Source organism: Notothenia coriiceps, unplaced genomic scaffold, assembly GCF_000735185.1.
Source record: "Notothenia coriiceps isolate Sejong01 unplaced genomic scaffold, NC01 NC01_scaffold00037244, whole genome shotgun sequence".
NCBI lineage: Eukaryota > Metazoa > Chordata > Actinopteri > Perciformes > Nototheniidae > Notothenia > Notothenia coriiceps.
Genome location: NW_011369945.1, coordinates 9,722,957 through 9,741,331, shown reverse-complemented (window position 1 = coordinate 9,741,331; position 18,375 = coordinate 9,722,957). Strand labels below are relative to the sequence as shown.

The following is an 18,375-nucleotide window of genomic DNA, read 5'->3' as shown; positions in this document are numbered from 1 at the left end:
GTGTGGCAGACCAGTTGGCTCTGTGATCTTTTATCTGGTATTACCAATCATGTGTCTTTACATGTTACTTGTTAGACGCTTTTATCCAAAGCAACTTACATACTCAATACTGTGGACAATCCCCACAGGAGCAATTTGGGGTGAAGTGTCTTGCCAAGGGACACAACAACATGCTGTCTAAGACTTAAAACATGATGCTGACATCATTATCTGCAGTGAAGTCACGTCAAACTGCAATGTGAAAAGGCTGATACAACAACATGTATCTTCAGCTAACAGAAGGCTACCGATACTGAAAAACTAACATCATGCGACAGACGAGAAAATGAAAAAGCAGAGACACAGGCAGATTAACTGTTTAATCTTTAGGCCATCAAATCTGCGATTGATCGGGGATTACACACTGTGTTTGAGTCTTTGGCCTTGTGATTTACGATGTGGGGAAACCTAAAGCACAGTGAAGACCAGTTGACGAACACAATACTCAGACGAGGGTTAGGGGCAGTCTGAAAGTTCGTCTGGCATGTAATATGACGTAAATCTGACTCTTTATTGCTCTAAACCAAAAGGTTGCCGTGTGCCAGAAGAAGAACAACTGTACCACCAATGGAAACTGACTTTTGGACATCCACTTTACCAAATGATGTGTGCTCCTCTCGATTTTCCGTTCTTCTCTAATTTGTCACTAAATCAATTATAATCTCTCTTTGTTCTTGATTGGGATCTGTGTGCACGTGCATGGATTCGTGTGGGTGTGTAATCTCGGTAGCGCTGTAGAAACGTGGAGTGTGCACTTGGCCGGTGTTCAGCGGGCAGCTCACAGGATTATGGTGACTGTAGCTGTGGCGTCTGTGTTTTTTGGGACATCAGAGAAAAAATAAAAAACCCTAAGGGAGAGAGGAAATGGAGGCAAATAGAAAATAATTCTGTGGAGGAAATATCAACTGATTGAGAGACAATAAAAGAGGGGGAAAACGTTTTAAATAAGCCCAGGGTGAAGAGGCACATGCACAAAAAAGAGGCAAACAAAAAAGGACAGAAGGGCTGTGCCGGATTGTTTCGGCGGGGTAGCGTCTGTGTGTTCCAGCTGTGGACAGTGGATTACGCAAAAGTTCAAGAGGATGCCTATCTGTCAGTCTCAATCAGCCTTTTCTGTGACTCCCTGCAGTGGAAAACTGCAAACTTACTAGTGGAAACATATCAGTGGTTGCCTGTGAGCGCACTGGCATCCACCTGCTGGCTGACATAGTGCAGCCAGGGGAGGACAGACACACAGAGCAACAGTCTGCAGCCTGGGACTTGGCAGCGATCATGTTGTTTTACCCTTCCTGCTCCCAGTGCAGCTGTAATCCACCGCTCCATCCTTTAAATTCACAATCCTACACATGGTGTGGCCTCACACTCAGTAACAACACATGCACACACACAGACTGTGTTCACACCAGCAAATTACTGCTCAACTTAGCAAAGGGGGGGGGCTGACCAACACTGACCGAGTGAAAAAAGCAATCACAGCAGATGTCTCTGCAGCTAAATACATCCTTATGCTGCCACAATCGCTTTTTTCATTACGTCATATCTATACCACCCCCCCTTTTGATTGAGCTGTGATTACACAGCTGCACCTGTTACAATGAGGCAATAATTAGTCCATTCTTTCACACACACACACACACACACACACACACACACACACACACACACACACACACACACACACACACACACACACACAGCCACATCTTAGTGTGAAGGCGAGTTTAATTGAACAGTGTAGTGCTGACTGATGAATGCAGGAGCCAGTTAACATTGGTCTGATTTCACCTTTGCACAGAACCAGATAAATAATCGTATAGTTTCACAATACGTTATATTTGCATAAGAAGATGAGGTCAATCAAGTTGGATGATCATAAAATCCGATCAGTAATTTGCTGAATGGAGCAAAATAGACTAAGCTGTGCAGCAACAAATTATTACATATCAATTGTGAAAATATATAATGAGAATCAATATAATTTTAAATAATCATGAAGCAATCATCAAATACCTTTTATATTGGGTTTAAAATGTGTTGTTTTATTAAAACTAGTAAATCAGTAACTGATCCTAAAAACTCTTGGCTTTTAAGATGTCAATATTACAATTAGGCGACCCTTAGGTGCTATTATTTATGGCTAAAACAGATAAAACAACAAATTATTTATCAACAATTATTTATCATATATACTGATTATCTAAAAGTGGTAACCTTTTCTTAGTTTTACTGCCTGTACTTAAATATAATTGGTGACAATAGTAAGTTTTGATCAGTATTATATATGTAATGTACACTGTGTATTCACATGAAAACAAATAATTTAATCAAAATAAAAGCCTGAAAAAAAAGAAATTCTAACTGTGATTACGTTTCAACCAATTATGATATGACATCTAAATGAATTAATCAACGTTTTTCTACTTTTTGACCTCATCGCTGTCTGTAGCCTGACTTTTATTATATGTGACTTGAGAGAGAAATCCATCACATCTTTCACTTGTATTCACATCATCAGTGTGTCGTCACTATTATTAAAAGTGCTGAAAGAAGCAGAGCAGCATACCTGGAATAACACAAGTTGTTATCAGGAATATCCAAAATCCAGTGCTGTCCATGCCCGAACCACCGTTGCCAGCTTCTCGTTGTGGTTAAATTCCCAGTGTGCACTTGTTTTACGGCTCCTGCCTACCGGTCTGAACCCACGGCAGCAGGTTTCAGCTGCAGGTGTGTCCGCTGGGTGCAGCCAAGTCTGCGTATGCGCACACACACTTCGCAAAAAAATAATCTCAAACTTAACACTTTTTTCTTTTACGCGCTTTGATTTGGGCTTGCCTGTGAGTAGTACCGGAGCTGCAGCAGTGTCTGCCCGGCTGAGGCTTGGCGGAGATAAAGCAGCTTAACGCGTGGGCAGATTACTTCCGAGATAGCCTCCCCTTCAGAGCCCCGAGCGACAACTCACTGTGTGAGGGTTGGACACCGCGAGTGTGCACAGTTAAAGAAAGGCTCAGTCAGGCTATTTTAAATGAGCAGACTCAATAGAAGCAATGAGGTCGCCCAGACAGGGACGTAAACACAGGAAGAAGCTCCCAGGGACTGCTGCCCCTCCCCCCCCCCAATTAATATGAATGGGTAACCGAGCCTCGGTCAGGACAACAAAACTTTTGATAACTCCTGATCTCCCATTACTTAGGTTTTCTCCTGATTTGATCATTTGTGCACACTCATTTACCTTCTGATTGGTGCTTTTTACTTATAATATCCTATATTTTTGCCTCCTCTCCTTTTGTAGAGGGCAGCAGGGGCGCCGTAAGGGGGTGAAAAGTCAGGACGATTCTAAGGGCCTGTGACTGACAGGGGCCCAAACAATTGTAGAACATTAAGAAAACATTTTTTAATTACCGGTATGTAACCAATGTGATATCTTTTCATGGGGCCCAAAATCTCTGGCGGCACCCCTGGAGGGCAGTGAACGCTTTTTTACACTATATATTCAGTCGATTGGAAATACGAAAAATGCATTTATGAGTGCTCCACATTATAGGTCTAACAGTCATCGATATCATATATTGATTCAATGATCACCAATCCAATATCATCAGTGAGAAAACATCGATATATCTTACAGGACGCTTCTGGCACTTCTCGCTGATGTTGTTGAGTGTGCTGAGAAATAGAGGTGGCATATTTTGGGAATAGAAATTAAGTAGCTGTGTGTAGTGGTGCAGTGTGTGTACAGTTAATTGTTGGTGAATAAATACTTCTACCAGGCTAAACTCCCGTGTCTTGCTGACAACCTGCTGATTAAAGTGAAAGGGGCTGGGATTAGCCCCCAAGCTCGCAGCAACAACAACCCAAGCTCACTTTAAGGTGGGATAACTTTTAATGGTCTAATCATATTTTAGATGCTATATTTGATAATAATGTTATTAATTATGTCAAATGGGCATGTGATATATTCCCATATCGCTCGCAGGTCAAGTCCTATCATTGTGACCAAACTTTGGATTTACACCTTTACTCCACATCCCCGAAGCAGATATTTTAGGAAGTGGATAAGCTACTAGGTAAACTGTGTTAAATGTGTTTAAGCTATCCCAAAAAGAACACAATGTTGTGTTTAACCCAAAAACCCAAAGATAAGTATACCTATTTATCTCAGCCCAAAATCGAAATCAAACCATCTCTGATCAAAGCGATTCAAATGAGAGTGTGAAGGGTAAGCAAGATAAAACTAATGGCTTAAAGGTGATAAGCTATGGTAAAGCCACTTTAGACCTTTGGGGCTCATGGACGTACAGCATAAGATTAGCTAGTGTGCTTAAATATCCAGCAATGTTTATGTATAAGAGTTCAACAGTTGCATACACTGAATCTATTTGTGGAAAGACATAACAGCAAAGTGGTAAGGGCAAATAACCTGCATGTTTGAAGAGGAGGCAACCGCGATAGAAAGGAGAGAAATTAAAGAAATCGAGACTTAACATATACTTGTTGTGTGAGGGAAGAGTCGGAGGCTGTGTCCGAATGTGCCTGAAGATGAAAGAGAAAGACATTTAATGTGGGCAGCACCATGAAATGTCTGTCTCTGATAAGCTAAAGAGAAATGTGTTCCAGCAGGCATTTATTTCCAGACAAAGATTTTTCTGCATGTATTTCAACCGCATTCATATATAATTTATATATCTGTGGGAGAGCGGGATATGCAATCTAATTACAGGATGCCATCAAACTGTTTTAATCAACAACAAATTAATAATCATATTTAAATAGGAATGTAATTATTTGGCTGAGTTTTGTTTCAGCGACATTGTAAAGAAGAAGGGATAACAGTCATTAAGCCTTTTGTCAATAACCAATAATATAAGTTCACTGTGCAACTCCTCATCTGTCTTGATGTTCTTTACATTTTAATAGTAGCCTATTACAACTCTGACTTTCCTTTTCTTGTCTGGCTTTTCTGTTTGCCAGGTTCAGGTGAAATACACGTTAGGGAGTTGTTTTCCTGCCTTCTGCACAGAGCATGCTTCGAACAGCCCAGTGTTCTGTGATTGTGAAGTAAGTAAAAGAAGTGCATTTTCTTAAGTTTACCTTAAAGGTCACCTATTAGGCAAAATCCACTTTTTCATGTCTTTTATACATACACATGTGTCCCCTTTGTGAAGACCTGTCTGGAAATGAGCTGATCAGATTTTGGCCACTTTATGATGTCATAATGATTGTCTGGCTCTAGCCAATCACCAACCAAGGTAAAGGTAGAGCACGCATTGTGTTATATTTTAACCACAATCTCATCTCAAGAGGGGTGTGGGGAGTGGCTCCTTATTTTCATCTAAAGTAAAAGACAGAGAATCAGTACTTTTGAAACAGGGCTGAAACAGAGGGGATTATGGGATGCTGCAATGATCTGTTTGGTATTTCGAGCCAAACACTTCAGAGACATGTTTTGTATATATTTGAGACCTATAATATATTTATGAAAAACAGTATAATAGGGGACCTTTAAAATAAATTTAAGACAACATTACTTTTTTTCACGCGTAATATACTTCATCTATGTCATTGTAGCATTTAGCCCCCTCACTTTCAAAAAATAAGTCCTTCATTGGATGATATTGGTCATAGCCATCCACCTACAACAACAACTCAACATCCCATATACCCCGGAGCCTTGTGATGCATGCTTTATTTACTGTAGCTGCTTCCAGCTTACTCTGTGAAGTTCCTGTTATGGCCTCAGGGTGGAGACACTGAGCCATCTGGTATGACGGTGCTAGAAATGTCTGGGGGTCACACATTTACCCTGTGGTAGTATGGATTTTCAAACAGAATGTCAATTAAAGGACATATATCTTTAAATTATCTTTACAAATATTGTAAAATAGTAAATCTAGAGTGTAGAGTACGTAATGTGCTCGTTAAATAGAGTATCTTATAAGAACGAATCTCTGTCAAAGTAATATAGGAAGTGTAACAGCAGCATAACTGAATAGATAAGGGAGAATACCGCATAGAGATAAACATAAAGTGAACATCTGTATGAGAAGAGCTTTGTAAATGAGACAAGGTGAGCAGAGGACCAGAGAGGAAAGGTAATAAGGTCATACTATGCTTCCTGTGAAAATGATGCTGACAGAGTTTTACAGCCCTACATTGTGTCCTCCGTCAGGAACTGCAGAGGAGAAAGACGAATCAGCGCTCTGTGGTCCACCCTCGTCCCTCCCTCTCTCCTCTACCTCTCTGTATTTCTCCACCTCGTCTCAGACGTATGATGCTCTACATTGCTGCACACTAAAGCCGACAGCTTTTTAGCCTCCAGCCGGACAGGAACACGCAGGCAGAAACTGCTACATCATCCAGCCCTGACGAGAGGTAAGTCTCCTCTAAGATGTTCAGCTACAGCTATGGGAATAGTTATGAGCATTAGGAATGCCGTAAAAAGAATATAAGGGAATGAAGGACATGATAACAGAAAATGCCCAAGTGCAGAGATATGTAAACAAAAATAATTAATTTGTGTCATGAGACGTTGCATATGGATAAATTAATGTAAAACTGTGTCAAGAGCATTGGAAAATGTGAAGAACAGTTTTACAAATATAGAAATCGTTTCATCTAAGTTGCATCTAGTCCAATTCTGAAGGCAACTAGAGGACATTAACAATTTAGATCGTAGCATCTCAACCTTGTAGACACCTAAATCAAACCAAATAATTGTTACTGCACCAAAGGATTTTGTATTTCTTAAGAATTTCCCTTTTATTGTGTTTTTGTTCTATTATGTCTCCCTACTTGAGATTACAATAACTTATAACACGAGCACTGATTTTCAATTTGGCGTGTCTCTGCAAATAAACAGTGTTTACATATATATAATATTTAAAGATGCTCTATGTAATTTGCTTTTCTGTCTTTAATAAAGTTGGATGGGTGCTTTTCCATCATGCTCAAGTCTCTGTTTGTATTTGGAGTGCTGGGAGGTAAGATTTATTTTGTATAACTTAATATTTCTTCTTTGTTGTATCTCAAGACCATATAATAATAATAAGGTTTACATTTAAATACAAATCTGCTCAATTCCACTGGGTTTATCATTTGCTCTTTTATTGTTTTGCCACAGTTCTGCTGATCCCAGCACAGTGTGATCGGATATCCGTGTGTGTTGAAGATGACAACGACCTCAGAGTTGACTGTCTGATTCCGCCCAAGTCCAGCCAGATTGCCAACTATGAGTTCTCTTGGTCCACAGGAACCAAAGAGTACATCATTAACACCAATGTGTCCGGTTCATCTCCAGATAAGGAGTTCAAAAACAAAAGCTACGTGGAGGAGCTGGATCCTCAGGGCTACAGGATGACCCTGACCGGCTACACAGACACACTCCACACCACTACGTACATGTGCAAAATGTGTGGGGAGGTGGCCAGCATCACCGTGGAAAAAGGTAGGTGGATCGGCTTTGTGTGTGTGTGGATCTGAGCAAGTGAGCGTGAGAAAAAGTGAGTGGGAGAGACATTTGAGAACATTTTTTCAATTGTTCACATCCAACTTTTCTTCCTCTGCAGAGGAAGTTGTCCAGTGTTCAGCCATATTTCTGAAGAGTTCTGGCTCCTGGATCGTTTGTCTGCTGCTCTTCTTCTATCAAACACACAGCTAAACAAACCCTACAGGCTTCTGCTGGCACACCCATATCCAACCACACCTACGCATCTGATAACAACAACAACAACAACAACAACACCCACATGTGTATTAGATGTTGCCTATAGCTTACAAATGTATCTCTCTTTCTCTCTTGTTTCCCTCCCATAAACACAACAATAGTTTAAAATGTTTTCTTAACTCTCTTTGACCAGAAAGAATGAAGATAACTCAACAGAAATGTTTAGAGATGTGTTTTTTTCTGAGGAGGCACACCCAAATAGAGTGAATAACTTCTAATGTAAATAATACTTTGGAAGCCGCAACATTTGTTTTCAATAAAGGGAGGCTAATTAAAACCAGACATTGATTTGTTGTGAATTAATTGGACCAAGATGGAAATAAGCTGCGTCATGTAGACCAACTCCATCAAGTTGGAGTAAAGTCTTACTAAAAAGGCAAATGTTTCACATCATTAGCATTACTGCAGGTGTATTCGATGTTTCCATGTAGGGTGGTAATCCCAAGATGATCTACAGAGCAGGTAAACAAGTAGACACACTCCATCACATGTTTTGGTTTTACAACATGAAATCTGACATTAGATTTGATTTGATATTATGTGAAACATAGCCACATATTGTTTTGTTCATAATACTGTCATGTTACCTTTAATTACTGTATAAAAAGGAATATATGTGTTACTTCTTATTATGCATGCACATTTACCACATTCCTGTTACCGTTCAGTTAATTAACCTGCACTACTTTCTACCATTTTTGTTAATATAGCTAACCAAATTGAACTTGCATACTTGAGCATTGTTTGAAGCAGAAAGTTTTTCTTTCTTTCTTTGTTTATTGGGTTTTTTCAACAGCATACAGTTATTCTATCAGATCATCTATCAAAAGTAGGTAAACAAATCTTCACTTTATAGAAAAATAGGTAGAGTAACAATGTAAATACTGCTTAACACCAAGGCAAACAAAATCCCACGCAGACAGAAGACAAACAGATATACAAAAACAGACAAACAGACATACAAACAAAATAAAGAAATTCAATAATAAACATGTCAGTATGGCAGCACTTCCTCCCCGTGACAACCCGTCCAGTGTAACTTGGGACCCCTCCAAAATGCAAAAGTTTAATCAGTAATGATTGGGAACTTAATCCTCTTAACAAATTTGAAAAAACGGCCCCATATTTTCCCAAATATATTTGAGGAGCCAAAAGAAAACCTAATCCTTTCCATCTTCAGGAAAAAAAGGATGTCTCTTATCCAGTGAGATGGAGGTACAGTATCTTTTCATTTGGCAATATCAACCTTCTAGCCAGTAGGGTGGTAAAAGCTATCACGTCTCTCTTGGACTTAGGGAGGGAGGGTGAAGAGGGGGAGACCCCAAACAATGCAGGAAGAGCCTTCTGTGCCACTGGGGCCCCAATTAGCTCTGAAAAAGTTTGGAAAAATCTCTACCCAATACGTATGTAAGGATGGGCAAAGCCAGAACATATGGATGAGGTCCGCAGGAGATTGTCGACATCTATCACAGGCTGGTGATACACTGTCATAGATCCTTGCCAAACAGGGCTTGGTATAATAAATACAGTGTAGTAGTTTACATTTAAGACCATGTCTTGCACAACTTGAACATTTGTGTACACGTCCTAGAATCTCCTCCCATACCTCATCCGGTATTGGTTCACCCAAATCCTCCTCCCAAGCGGTCTTTATAGAGTTTAATGACTCCGGCTGCAAGAGTTGAATTTGGTTGTAAATATGGGAAATTGAGCCTTTCAAAGTTGGAAATGGTGTCAAGAAAACATCCAAAGTGGAATCATTAGGTAGATTGGGAAACATAGGAAACGTGCTATGAGCAAGCACATGTGTATTGATACCCAGGTACGTAAAGCTATGTTGGGCCACTCTGAAGGGAAAGTTGTGCAAAGGATCCTTCTTTAATAGGAAATATCTCACTTTTGTTCAAATTCAATTTGGAAAAAATTGAACACTAATCCATCATCATAGGACATTTAGAGTTACTTTAAATAATTACTTATGGGTTGAATTCAAATTAACATTAGAACTAATGTCGGTCAAAATTGCACGGATCAGAATCTATTAAATACACCATTTCCCCAGCTCTGCAATGAAAGAGATAACAAGATTAGGTACATTTCAGGAGCGTTAAGACACCCAAACATGCACACTTATCCTAATAGAGATTAGAGGACAGGTGTAATGTTGTGAACAAAATTATCAAGTAAAAGTTATTTATTTATTATATCTTATTTACTCCATTTAATAATTGTTGTGTGTGTGTGTGTGTGTGTGTGTGTGTGTGTGTGTGTGTGTGTGTGTGTGTGTGTGTGTGTTCAATACTTTCTTTATGGTATTTAAATTGGGCTCAAGTAGAACCTTTACATTGATGCTATGATTTTGAAGTTTCATGATTTAAAGTGTAGGCCTGTGAAGGAAAGGAGAGGCCCTTGGAAAACAAAATCCATTTTGACCTGTAATTACTTATTTTAAAGATATTGCAACATTAAATAATTGGTCAATTAATTTAACACATTTATTATCAAGGGTTTATGCATTCAGTTGGTAGTCGGCATGCAATGTACATGTTCACTGTACATGCTGTGGTCCTGAATAAAGCCACCACTTGCCTATGCATTGTGTATTCCTTGTACATACACACATGCATGTTCTAAGAAGTATCAACAACTTCTACAGTCCCCAAATGAAGAATGGTAAATCTAAGACTTTCATTTTGTAACGAATTCACTTTGTTCACTCTGAAACTCTATGAAAAGGTGATTAAAAAGCAAAAGTGTGTGGGGAACAAACCCACTGCAAATCCCTTGTTCTTGCAGTGTTTTTAAATCTTAGCCAATTGTTGGTACTGACACACACACGCGCGCACACACGCACACGCGCACACGCACACACACACGCTAGCCCTTAGCTGGCAACATAACTTCTCATCTGGTTTTCGAAATTGTTGGTACTCGGTGCTATCCGTAGTTTCCGACAACACAACAATGGCCGCTTCAGCTAAAGGACTAGAGCTGTCTAAAGCTGAGTACCTAAAACGTTATTTATCCGCTGACGAAGATGGCAAGAAGTCAAAGGGGAAGCCTAAAAAGAAACGGCGTCCGGTTTCAGATAAAAGGTGAGTCGTTGTGAAGGTTTGTATCAAGCCTCTGTTAGCAAGTTGTGTGTGAGTGATAGCCGCTAAGCTAACTGAAGTAGCCGTTACTGTCGCTGCATAAAACTTATTTTGGTTGAATGAAAAGTGGTCATAACTATACTTACTGTTCCTTCCATTCTTCAAGACTTACAATTGTGGACGATGACATAGACTGGAAACAGATGATCAATGAGGAGGAGGATGAAGAAGACGAAGAGGAAGCTCCAGTGGTAAGAAGTTAGCTAACTTTATTTATCTGGCTAACCTGTGTCCATTCATTCACATGCAGTGATTAGCACGCTGACTTATTCATGTAAACATACCGTGTACTGTCATTGTTTGATATTACGTAATCACCAGATTATCACGTATTTGTTATGTTTGTGTCTTAAACCTGCAATTGAATGTAGAAAATGTTTTTGAAAAGTATGTAATCACTTTTATAAAAAACAAGTAAATTAGCGTCATTTTGAGATAGTGGGGTATATAATACGGGTTAAAAACTTTAAAACCCTCATTATGTATTTACATTTGAATTAAGATATACTTATTATATTGGGATAAAGACGTCAGACAACACTTTTCTTTTAATGGTTACATCGATAAGATTTGAGAACATTGTGAAATTCAAGTCCTGCTTATTGATCTGCCACACACTGACTGTAATGCTTCAATACAAGCAGAGGTATTAAACAAATGTCTACCATGTTATGTAGATGACTTATATAGGCAGTTTCTGTGAAACTTTCCAAACACTCTCTTGAAATGTCCCCTCTTGCGTTTGCCTAATTAGATTGCTGAGATGATTGACGAAAGACCAGCGGATGTGAAACAGCTGGAAGCCTTCAGAACCAGCCATAGATGGAAAGTTATTGGAGGTAATGTGGACGTACCCATGATAAGTATTGTATCCACGCTAAACAGGCTTATTTAATTTGGGTCTCCTCTACCAACAGCTGACGAAAATGAAGACACAGAAGAAGTCGAAGGAGAAGATAATCAACAGCAAGAGTCAGAGGCACCAAGCGGGAGTCGCCATGACTCTCCGGACATATCCCCTCAAAGAAGAGGTCGCCATGACTCCCCAGACATGTCCCCTCAAGGAAGAGGTCGTCATGACTCCCCAGATATGTCCCCTCAAGGAAGAGGTCGTCATGACTCCCCAGACTTGTCACCTCCTAGGCAGTCGAAGAAATCGGGGAAGGCAGAAAGTAAAGGTGAGAAGGTTGATGAGGAGTAACTTTTCTGGATAAAAACAGAGAAAAAAAGATGGGGAAAGTCATAAAAAAGACATCACCAAACAGAAAACCTTCAAAGATTTGTATTCAATATATCAAGTTTATTGAAACATATTGGAAAATACCCGTAAAGTTGTCTAATGTATGGCCATTTTATTTGATTACTCGATAGTCAAATGGAAACCTCTTTTTCATTTTGCTGGAACAAATGTCAGTTTTTTAGAAGTCATTATGAAAAGACTCCACTTCTTCCACATAAGAACATAGGGTTTAAGTGCTTTGTTATAATAACATTTCGCTCAACAATACTTTTTTTGTCAGATTCATCAAGTAAAAAACGCTCACCTGATTCTCAGCAATCAACACTGGGAAAAAGAGCTCAGAATCGGCACAATTCAGACTCTGACCAGTCACCTCCAAGAAAAAAGCTGCCTAAGGGAGAAGATGCAGACTCGGACCAATCCCCTCCAAGGAGGAAAAACAAAACAAAACGGGGCTCTGATTCGGACCAGTCGCCACCCAGAAGGCGACCGCGGGGTGGAAAGGACTCTGATGAAGATCTGTCACCACCTCGTAGGCCTGGCCAGGTGAGCAAAGAGTTCAAAGAGTGATATTAATAATAATAATATTTCCTTATAGCGCTTTTTCCATGACCCAAAGCACTTTACAGATACACATTACACATACATGTAATGGTCATGTACTGTGGACAATACCCACAGGAACAAATTCAGGTGAAGTGTCTTGCCCAAGGACACAACGGCCTGACGCAGTGGCGGCGGAAGCGGGTTTCGAACTGGAGTTCCCCAACGCCCCCTTGATCTGATGATCAAACGCACAACCCACTGTGTCACTCGGCCCCCGAATATTACATCATATTCCTTAATAATTCAGTGTATGCAAACAATCAGACCGAATCAGCAATTTTTCTTGTCTTCTTTTTAGGTCCCAAGGATGCTCTCTGGTGGGACGTCAGGTCTTGTTTCAATAGATGTTTTAAGAAAGGAGAAGGAGGAGAACAAACGCAGAGACAGAAACAACCTGCCACTGGAAGGTTCGCTCACTTCTTCCTTTATTATTATTATTATGGAACAACTCACTGGATTTTCCAGATTTGGATCATCTTCACTATCTATGCTTATTCCAAACATATAAGTGTTTTATTGAAGTTCAGTGATGCAGGAAATGACCTTTGATATCTATTTTCCTGCTTTTACTAGATCAATCACGCAATGCCCAGACAGTGTTCCGAGACAAGACTGGTAAGAGGAGGGATTTGGATACAGAGAGAGAAGAGAAGCTAAAGAAAGCTGGAGAAAAGGCAGCAAAAGATGAGAAATATGCTCAGTGGGGAAGAGGGTACGTCTGCATTACATTCCACACATTTGAGAAGTGTGATCGTGACCCCATGAAGTTGATTAAAGTCTATTTGTATTTCAAGGATGGCTCAGGGCCAGATGTATCAGCAGAAACTTGAAGATGCGATGCATGAAGCCCACAAGCCGCTGGCACGTCAACGCGACGACGAGGATCTTGATCGCATGTTGAGAGATAAGCAGAGGGAAGGAGATCCAATGGCTGCAATGATCAGAAAGAAAAAAGAACGCAGTTCAAACACACATGGTAAATTAAGCACCTTGTTCTCTGGGTTGACTGATGCAACATGTTTTTCCCTTCTATATATATATATATGTATAGTGTATATTGTAACCTTGTTCTTGTTTTACTTTGCAGACAAACCTAGATATAAAGGTCCTCCACCACCTCCAAACCGCTTCGATCTTCTACCAGGTTATCGCTGGGATGGATGCGACAGGTACAGTGTGATATTCGTATCTGTCAGTCTGTGAAGGAGTGACTAAAAGTGGTCAATGGAAAGAAAGGGTCATAATCTGGGTTTGAGTTTACATTTCCCATTAGAGTGTATAGACTCAGGCCCTGCCACTAGTCTCAGGCGGGGCATTACCAAAGCCCATGAGACGATACATGAAATTGACTCTTAATACTTTGTCTCCTTTCTAAATTGTCTATGTATTAAAGGTCCCATGTCATGGCCATTTCTACTGATCATAATTCATTGTTGAGGTCTACTAGAATAGATTTATATTGTGCAATTTTCCAAACTCACTTTGGTTTCTCATACAGCATCTCTGTATAGTATGTGTATTCACTCTCTGTCCTACACGCCTTGTTGGAGCTCCTGCCCCCCCCCCCCCTATGAGCCCCCTATGAGCCCACTGTGCTCTGATTGGTCAGCTCGCCCACTCTGTTCTGATTAGTCAACCACCGTTACAGCGGGACATCAGTGTTTATGTGTTACAGTGGTGTTTGTTAGCAACCAGAAAATGACACCATTAATGACAAACAGATGAGAATGCTGGATGGGGTCTGGGTGCCGTGTTGGCGGGACGTTGCGGGACTCGCTGCTCCGCCCTTTGAGGCTCGATGAGTGGACAGTGTGAGCTGGATTACTTGTGTTGTTTCCTGGTTGCTGCGTGGGGTCTGCGAGACACCGCGGAGCTCACCCTGAGCACACACACTCACAGCCTGAGCTCCGAGTGTGTGTGCGGAGCTCCGCCAATTGGTCCATTTGGACTTTGTTACCTCAGTATTCCCCAGAAGGAAAAAATGGAAAAAGAGAAATCTCCAACGAGGCGTTCTGGGGCAGCATAGACACGTATTTTCTGTGTTAGAGTTTTACTCGCTACACGGTGTACTCTGAGGGTTTGTGACTTTGTAGAACGTTTACATGCATAAAAAGCTAAATAACACAAGGGGACGGGTAATAACCAGAAAAGCATCACGTGGGACCTTTTAAATTAAAGGTTTGCTCTGGTACACCAAATCAACTATGGAGTTGAATGTGTGATTGCGTATTTAACAACATAATTTGAATTGTTTTTTTCTCGCAGGTCAAATGGTTTTGAACAGAAACGCTACACTCGAATCGCGGATAAAAGGGCAGTCCAGGATGCGGCCTATAAATGGAGCGTAGAGGACATGTAATGGGAATCAGATCTGGAGCCAAGCTGAAGTGCAGGACCACTTGTCCCTAGAACTAAACATGAGCCAGAACATCTGATTTGAGGCTGTTCAAAAAGCTGTGTATAAGACTCATCTATTCAACAGAACTCACATTTTGAATGGATTGAGAAATACTTTGTTTACCATGAAAAGTAATGTAATACTGTCAAATGGACATCAGATTATGACAAAGTGAAAAAACAAAAACATAATTGTACATAGCAGTGAAGTGACAGCATCTTTATTATTTTATAATAATAATAAGTCGATGTGGAGCCAAAACAGATGTGTTTTTCACTGTTTTATTATTAAATAATGTTTTGGTAAAGCATTGCGCCCTGTGTCATAAGTGGTCACATACAGCAAAGAAATACGAAGTGTAAAGGGATTGAGTTGGAATTGAGTAATTTCACATTTTGGAGCTTTATTTTACTGAACAAAATATAGAATAGTGTTTAGTATGCAATTATCAGAAGTTATAACAGCTACTTAACTCACATCTCAGCAGATCAATCTTCATTACAACTGTGCAAACTCTGTCTGTTGATTAAAATGAGGGCTAAATTATCGAAAAATCTCTGAAAAAACTAGCTGAGGAGTTAAAATGGTTTAATTAAATGATATTACAATAGGAATCGGCCTGTGCATAGTTTAATTTCATATTTAAGCATTGTAAATTACAGTATTATGTAATGACGATACATCAATGACGGTGAGGTTTTTTTAATAAAGTACAACAACTATTTAAATAGTATCTCAACCTTAATCGAGTAAGTAGGAACCTTTTAAAAAGGTGATTAGAACTCGTTTCACTACGGAATGTTTTTGTCGATGCACACAGACTCGGGCGAAACGTTCTCCGTATCAATGGGGTTTGTATCTAATAACAGATGAGTGTTGCGAAATAACCACCTCTAAACTGCTGCTAAAACTCGTGTTTAAAGAGAGACATTGTTATATTAATTTTGCGCCACGATGGTTGACTGGAGTCCTATAGCGAAGGTGTACGACCCGCTGAAAGCTGGCAGCATCGACGGCACAGACGTGGAGCCCCATGACCGTGCGGTATGGAGGGCTATGACCGCCAGATACAAGCCCAACAAAGGCGTTGTTGGAGACCCACTGCTTACGCTGTTTGTGTATCGCCTGAACCCCCAGACGACGGAGGAAAAGCTGCATCAAGTGTTCTCAAAGTACGGAGACATCCAAAGGCTCCGGTTGGTTCGGGACATCGTTACCGGTTTCTCCAAAGGATACGCCTTCATTGAGTACAAAGAGGAGCGGTCTGTTGTCCGGGCCCGCCGGGACGCCAACAAGCTGGTGGTAGACCAGAATGAAGTGGTTGTGGATTTTGAGCAAGAAAGGACCCTCAAGGGATGGGTCCCCCGGCGGCTTGGGGGAGGGCAAGGAGGCAAGAAAGAGTCCGGACAGCTGCGGTTCGGTGGCAGGGACAGGCCTTTCCGTAAGCCCATCCATCTGGGGTTCGGTGCTATGCAGGACCAGGGAGGCGGGGGAGGGAGGGAGTGGGACAGACAAGGGGAGAAAGACAGGGAGGACCGGGGGCGACACAGAGAGCCGGAGTGGGGCAGCAAAGGGAGGAGAGATGACCGGGACAGAGGCAGAGAGAGGGACGACCGGATCCAGAGGGACGACCGGAGCCAAAGGGACCGGAGTAGGCACCGGGACAGGAGATGAAGGCCACATTTAAAAAAAGAAAAAAGGCTGTGACAGATGTTTAGATCTAAAGCAGCTGCCTGTCTAGAAGAATTGGAAGTGTGCAGTGAAGGATCTGTTGGGTTGCACACCTGGGTCTGGTTACAATACAGAGGACTTTCTGGATGTATCATTGGTTTAGTCTGAATGACAATTATACTGGTTGATATTCAACAGGTTGCATTGTATGTTAATATTATTTTGAGGGGGAGCTGCCCTTTTCAGCTGTTACTCTTAAATATTTCAGTATGTCCCAGGGACATCTGACTGAGTATTTGATTTTATCTTGGTGTAATTGGAGCAGCACACTGGAATAATTAAACTTATTTAAAGAAATAGGAATGTAAATCCCAATGAGTATACATTTTTGTTTTACAATATGTGAGGCCTAACAGTATGACACAAACTTTAAAAGCAAAAATCTGCAGCTGAGCTGACTGAGAAAATGCAAACTTTTCTTATACTTTTGCCATTTACCTAAGACATCCTAAGGGCAGTGTACCAATTATGTTTTTACCGATGAAGATTTTTGGAGAATCATATTTTGTAAGCATGAGCATTGGTGCAATACTGGCTAAACAACATCAAATAAACCAAAACATTTTGAACACGATGGCTTTCCTTGTTCCTAGCTCAAAACGTAATACGTTTAGTCTCTATCGTTTAATTGGATATCATTTTGTTCAGTGATTTTGTATGTTTTACAGATAGTGTTGCAACCAGCTGCTGCAATAACCATAGCTTCAACCTAACATAAAGCGCACTAATTTAAATTCTGCTTGTTTTCTTTAGGCATTTATCAGGGTGTCCGCGGGGTCTTAAAAAGTATTAAAAGTTGATAAATCAATTTAGCGAAAATTAAGGCTATTAAAAAGTATTAAAAAGTATTAAACGGCATTTTCCAAGGTATTAAGAAGTCCCACAGCAACGACAACATGAAACACCCTTTAATTTACTGAAACGACATGTCGGGAAACCCCCTCAAGGCGGCCCCATGCATAGCGCGCCGTAAAATGCTGCTTCTTATTTTAAGTTTCGTTGCCTTGCTCCGCTCTGTGGGGGGGAGGGTCCCAAGGTGGGTAGACCGGGATACGCAACGCTCTGGGGGTCCAACGGCTCCGTGTGTAAGCCCTATATGATCATTTTCTGATAACGATTAAATAGCCCGCCTCCTTCTCCCCACGTCTCCTGCTGCTGCTGGGCTGTCAGAAGAGGGGGAGGAAAAGAGAGGCAGGCACCGTTTATTAAATATTATTATACAGAGAACAGAGTCGTTATCAATTTGTTTTAAAGCTCAATAAATAACAAAGAAGACCTCTGATCGGCACTTTTCAAATTTTGTACGGAAGATTTAAACTTTAACAGACATGTTGACCGGCGGAACATTTTTTAACGGAAACTCTGCCGCATGGTTCCCTCGTCCCTTGGAAGAGGCGGGGAGGTGGGTGTTGTTCATCTGCTGGTGGACTACCGGAGAGATTTACAGCAGGAGCAAACGCTTGCCTCGGGGAGGGAGAAAAAGAGCCAG

At 40.8% G+C, this 18,375-nt stretch overlaps 3 protein-coding genes across 3 annotated transcripts in view; all 3 read left to right on the top strand.

Moving 5' to 3' along the window:
• The window catches only part of LOC104965286 (phospholipid-transporting ATPase ID-like), a 718,806-nt gene that overhangs the window by 329,366 nt on the left and 371,065 nt on the right, over nucleotides 1–18,375 (top strand). The gene's annotated exons all lie outside the window — the stretch shown is intronic.
• bud13 (BUD13 homolog) lies at nucleotides 10,709–15,412 on the top strand. Its single transcript, XM_010793496.1, has 10 exons — nucleotides 10,709–10,854; nucleotides 11,018–11,102; nucleotides 11,666–11,750; nucleotides 11,829–12,089; nucleotides 12,432–12,697; nucleotides 13,056–13,164; nucleotides 13,331–13,469; nucleotides 13,552–13,733; nucleotides 13,845–13,926; nucleotides 15,023–15,412. Exons 1-10 carry the CDS (start codon nucleotides 10,724–10,726, stop codon nucleotides 15,114–15,116), a joined length of 1,434 nt encoding a protein of 477 aa, XP_010791798.1. The 5' UTR covers nucleotides 10,709–10,723; the 3' UTR covers nucleotides 15,117–15,412.
• On the top strand, nucleotides 15,957–17,460 carry snrnp35 (small nuclear ribonucleoprotein 35 (U11/U12)). Its single transcript, XM_010793497.1, has one exon. It carries the CDS (start codon nucleotides 16,110–16,112, stop codon nucleotides 16,827–16,829), a length of 720 nt encoding a protein of 239 aa, XP_010791799.1. The 5' UTR covers nucleotides 15,957–16,109; the 3' UTR covers nucleotides 16,830–17,460.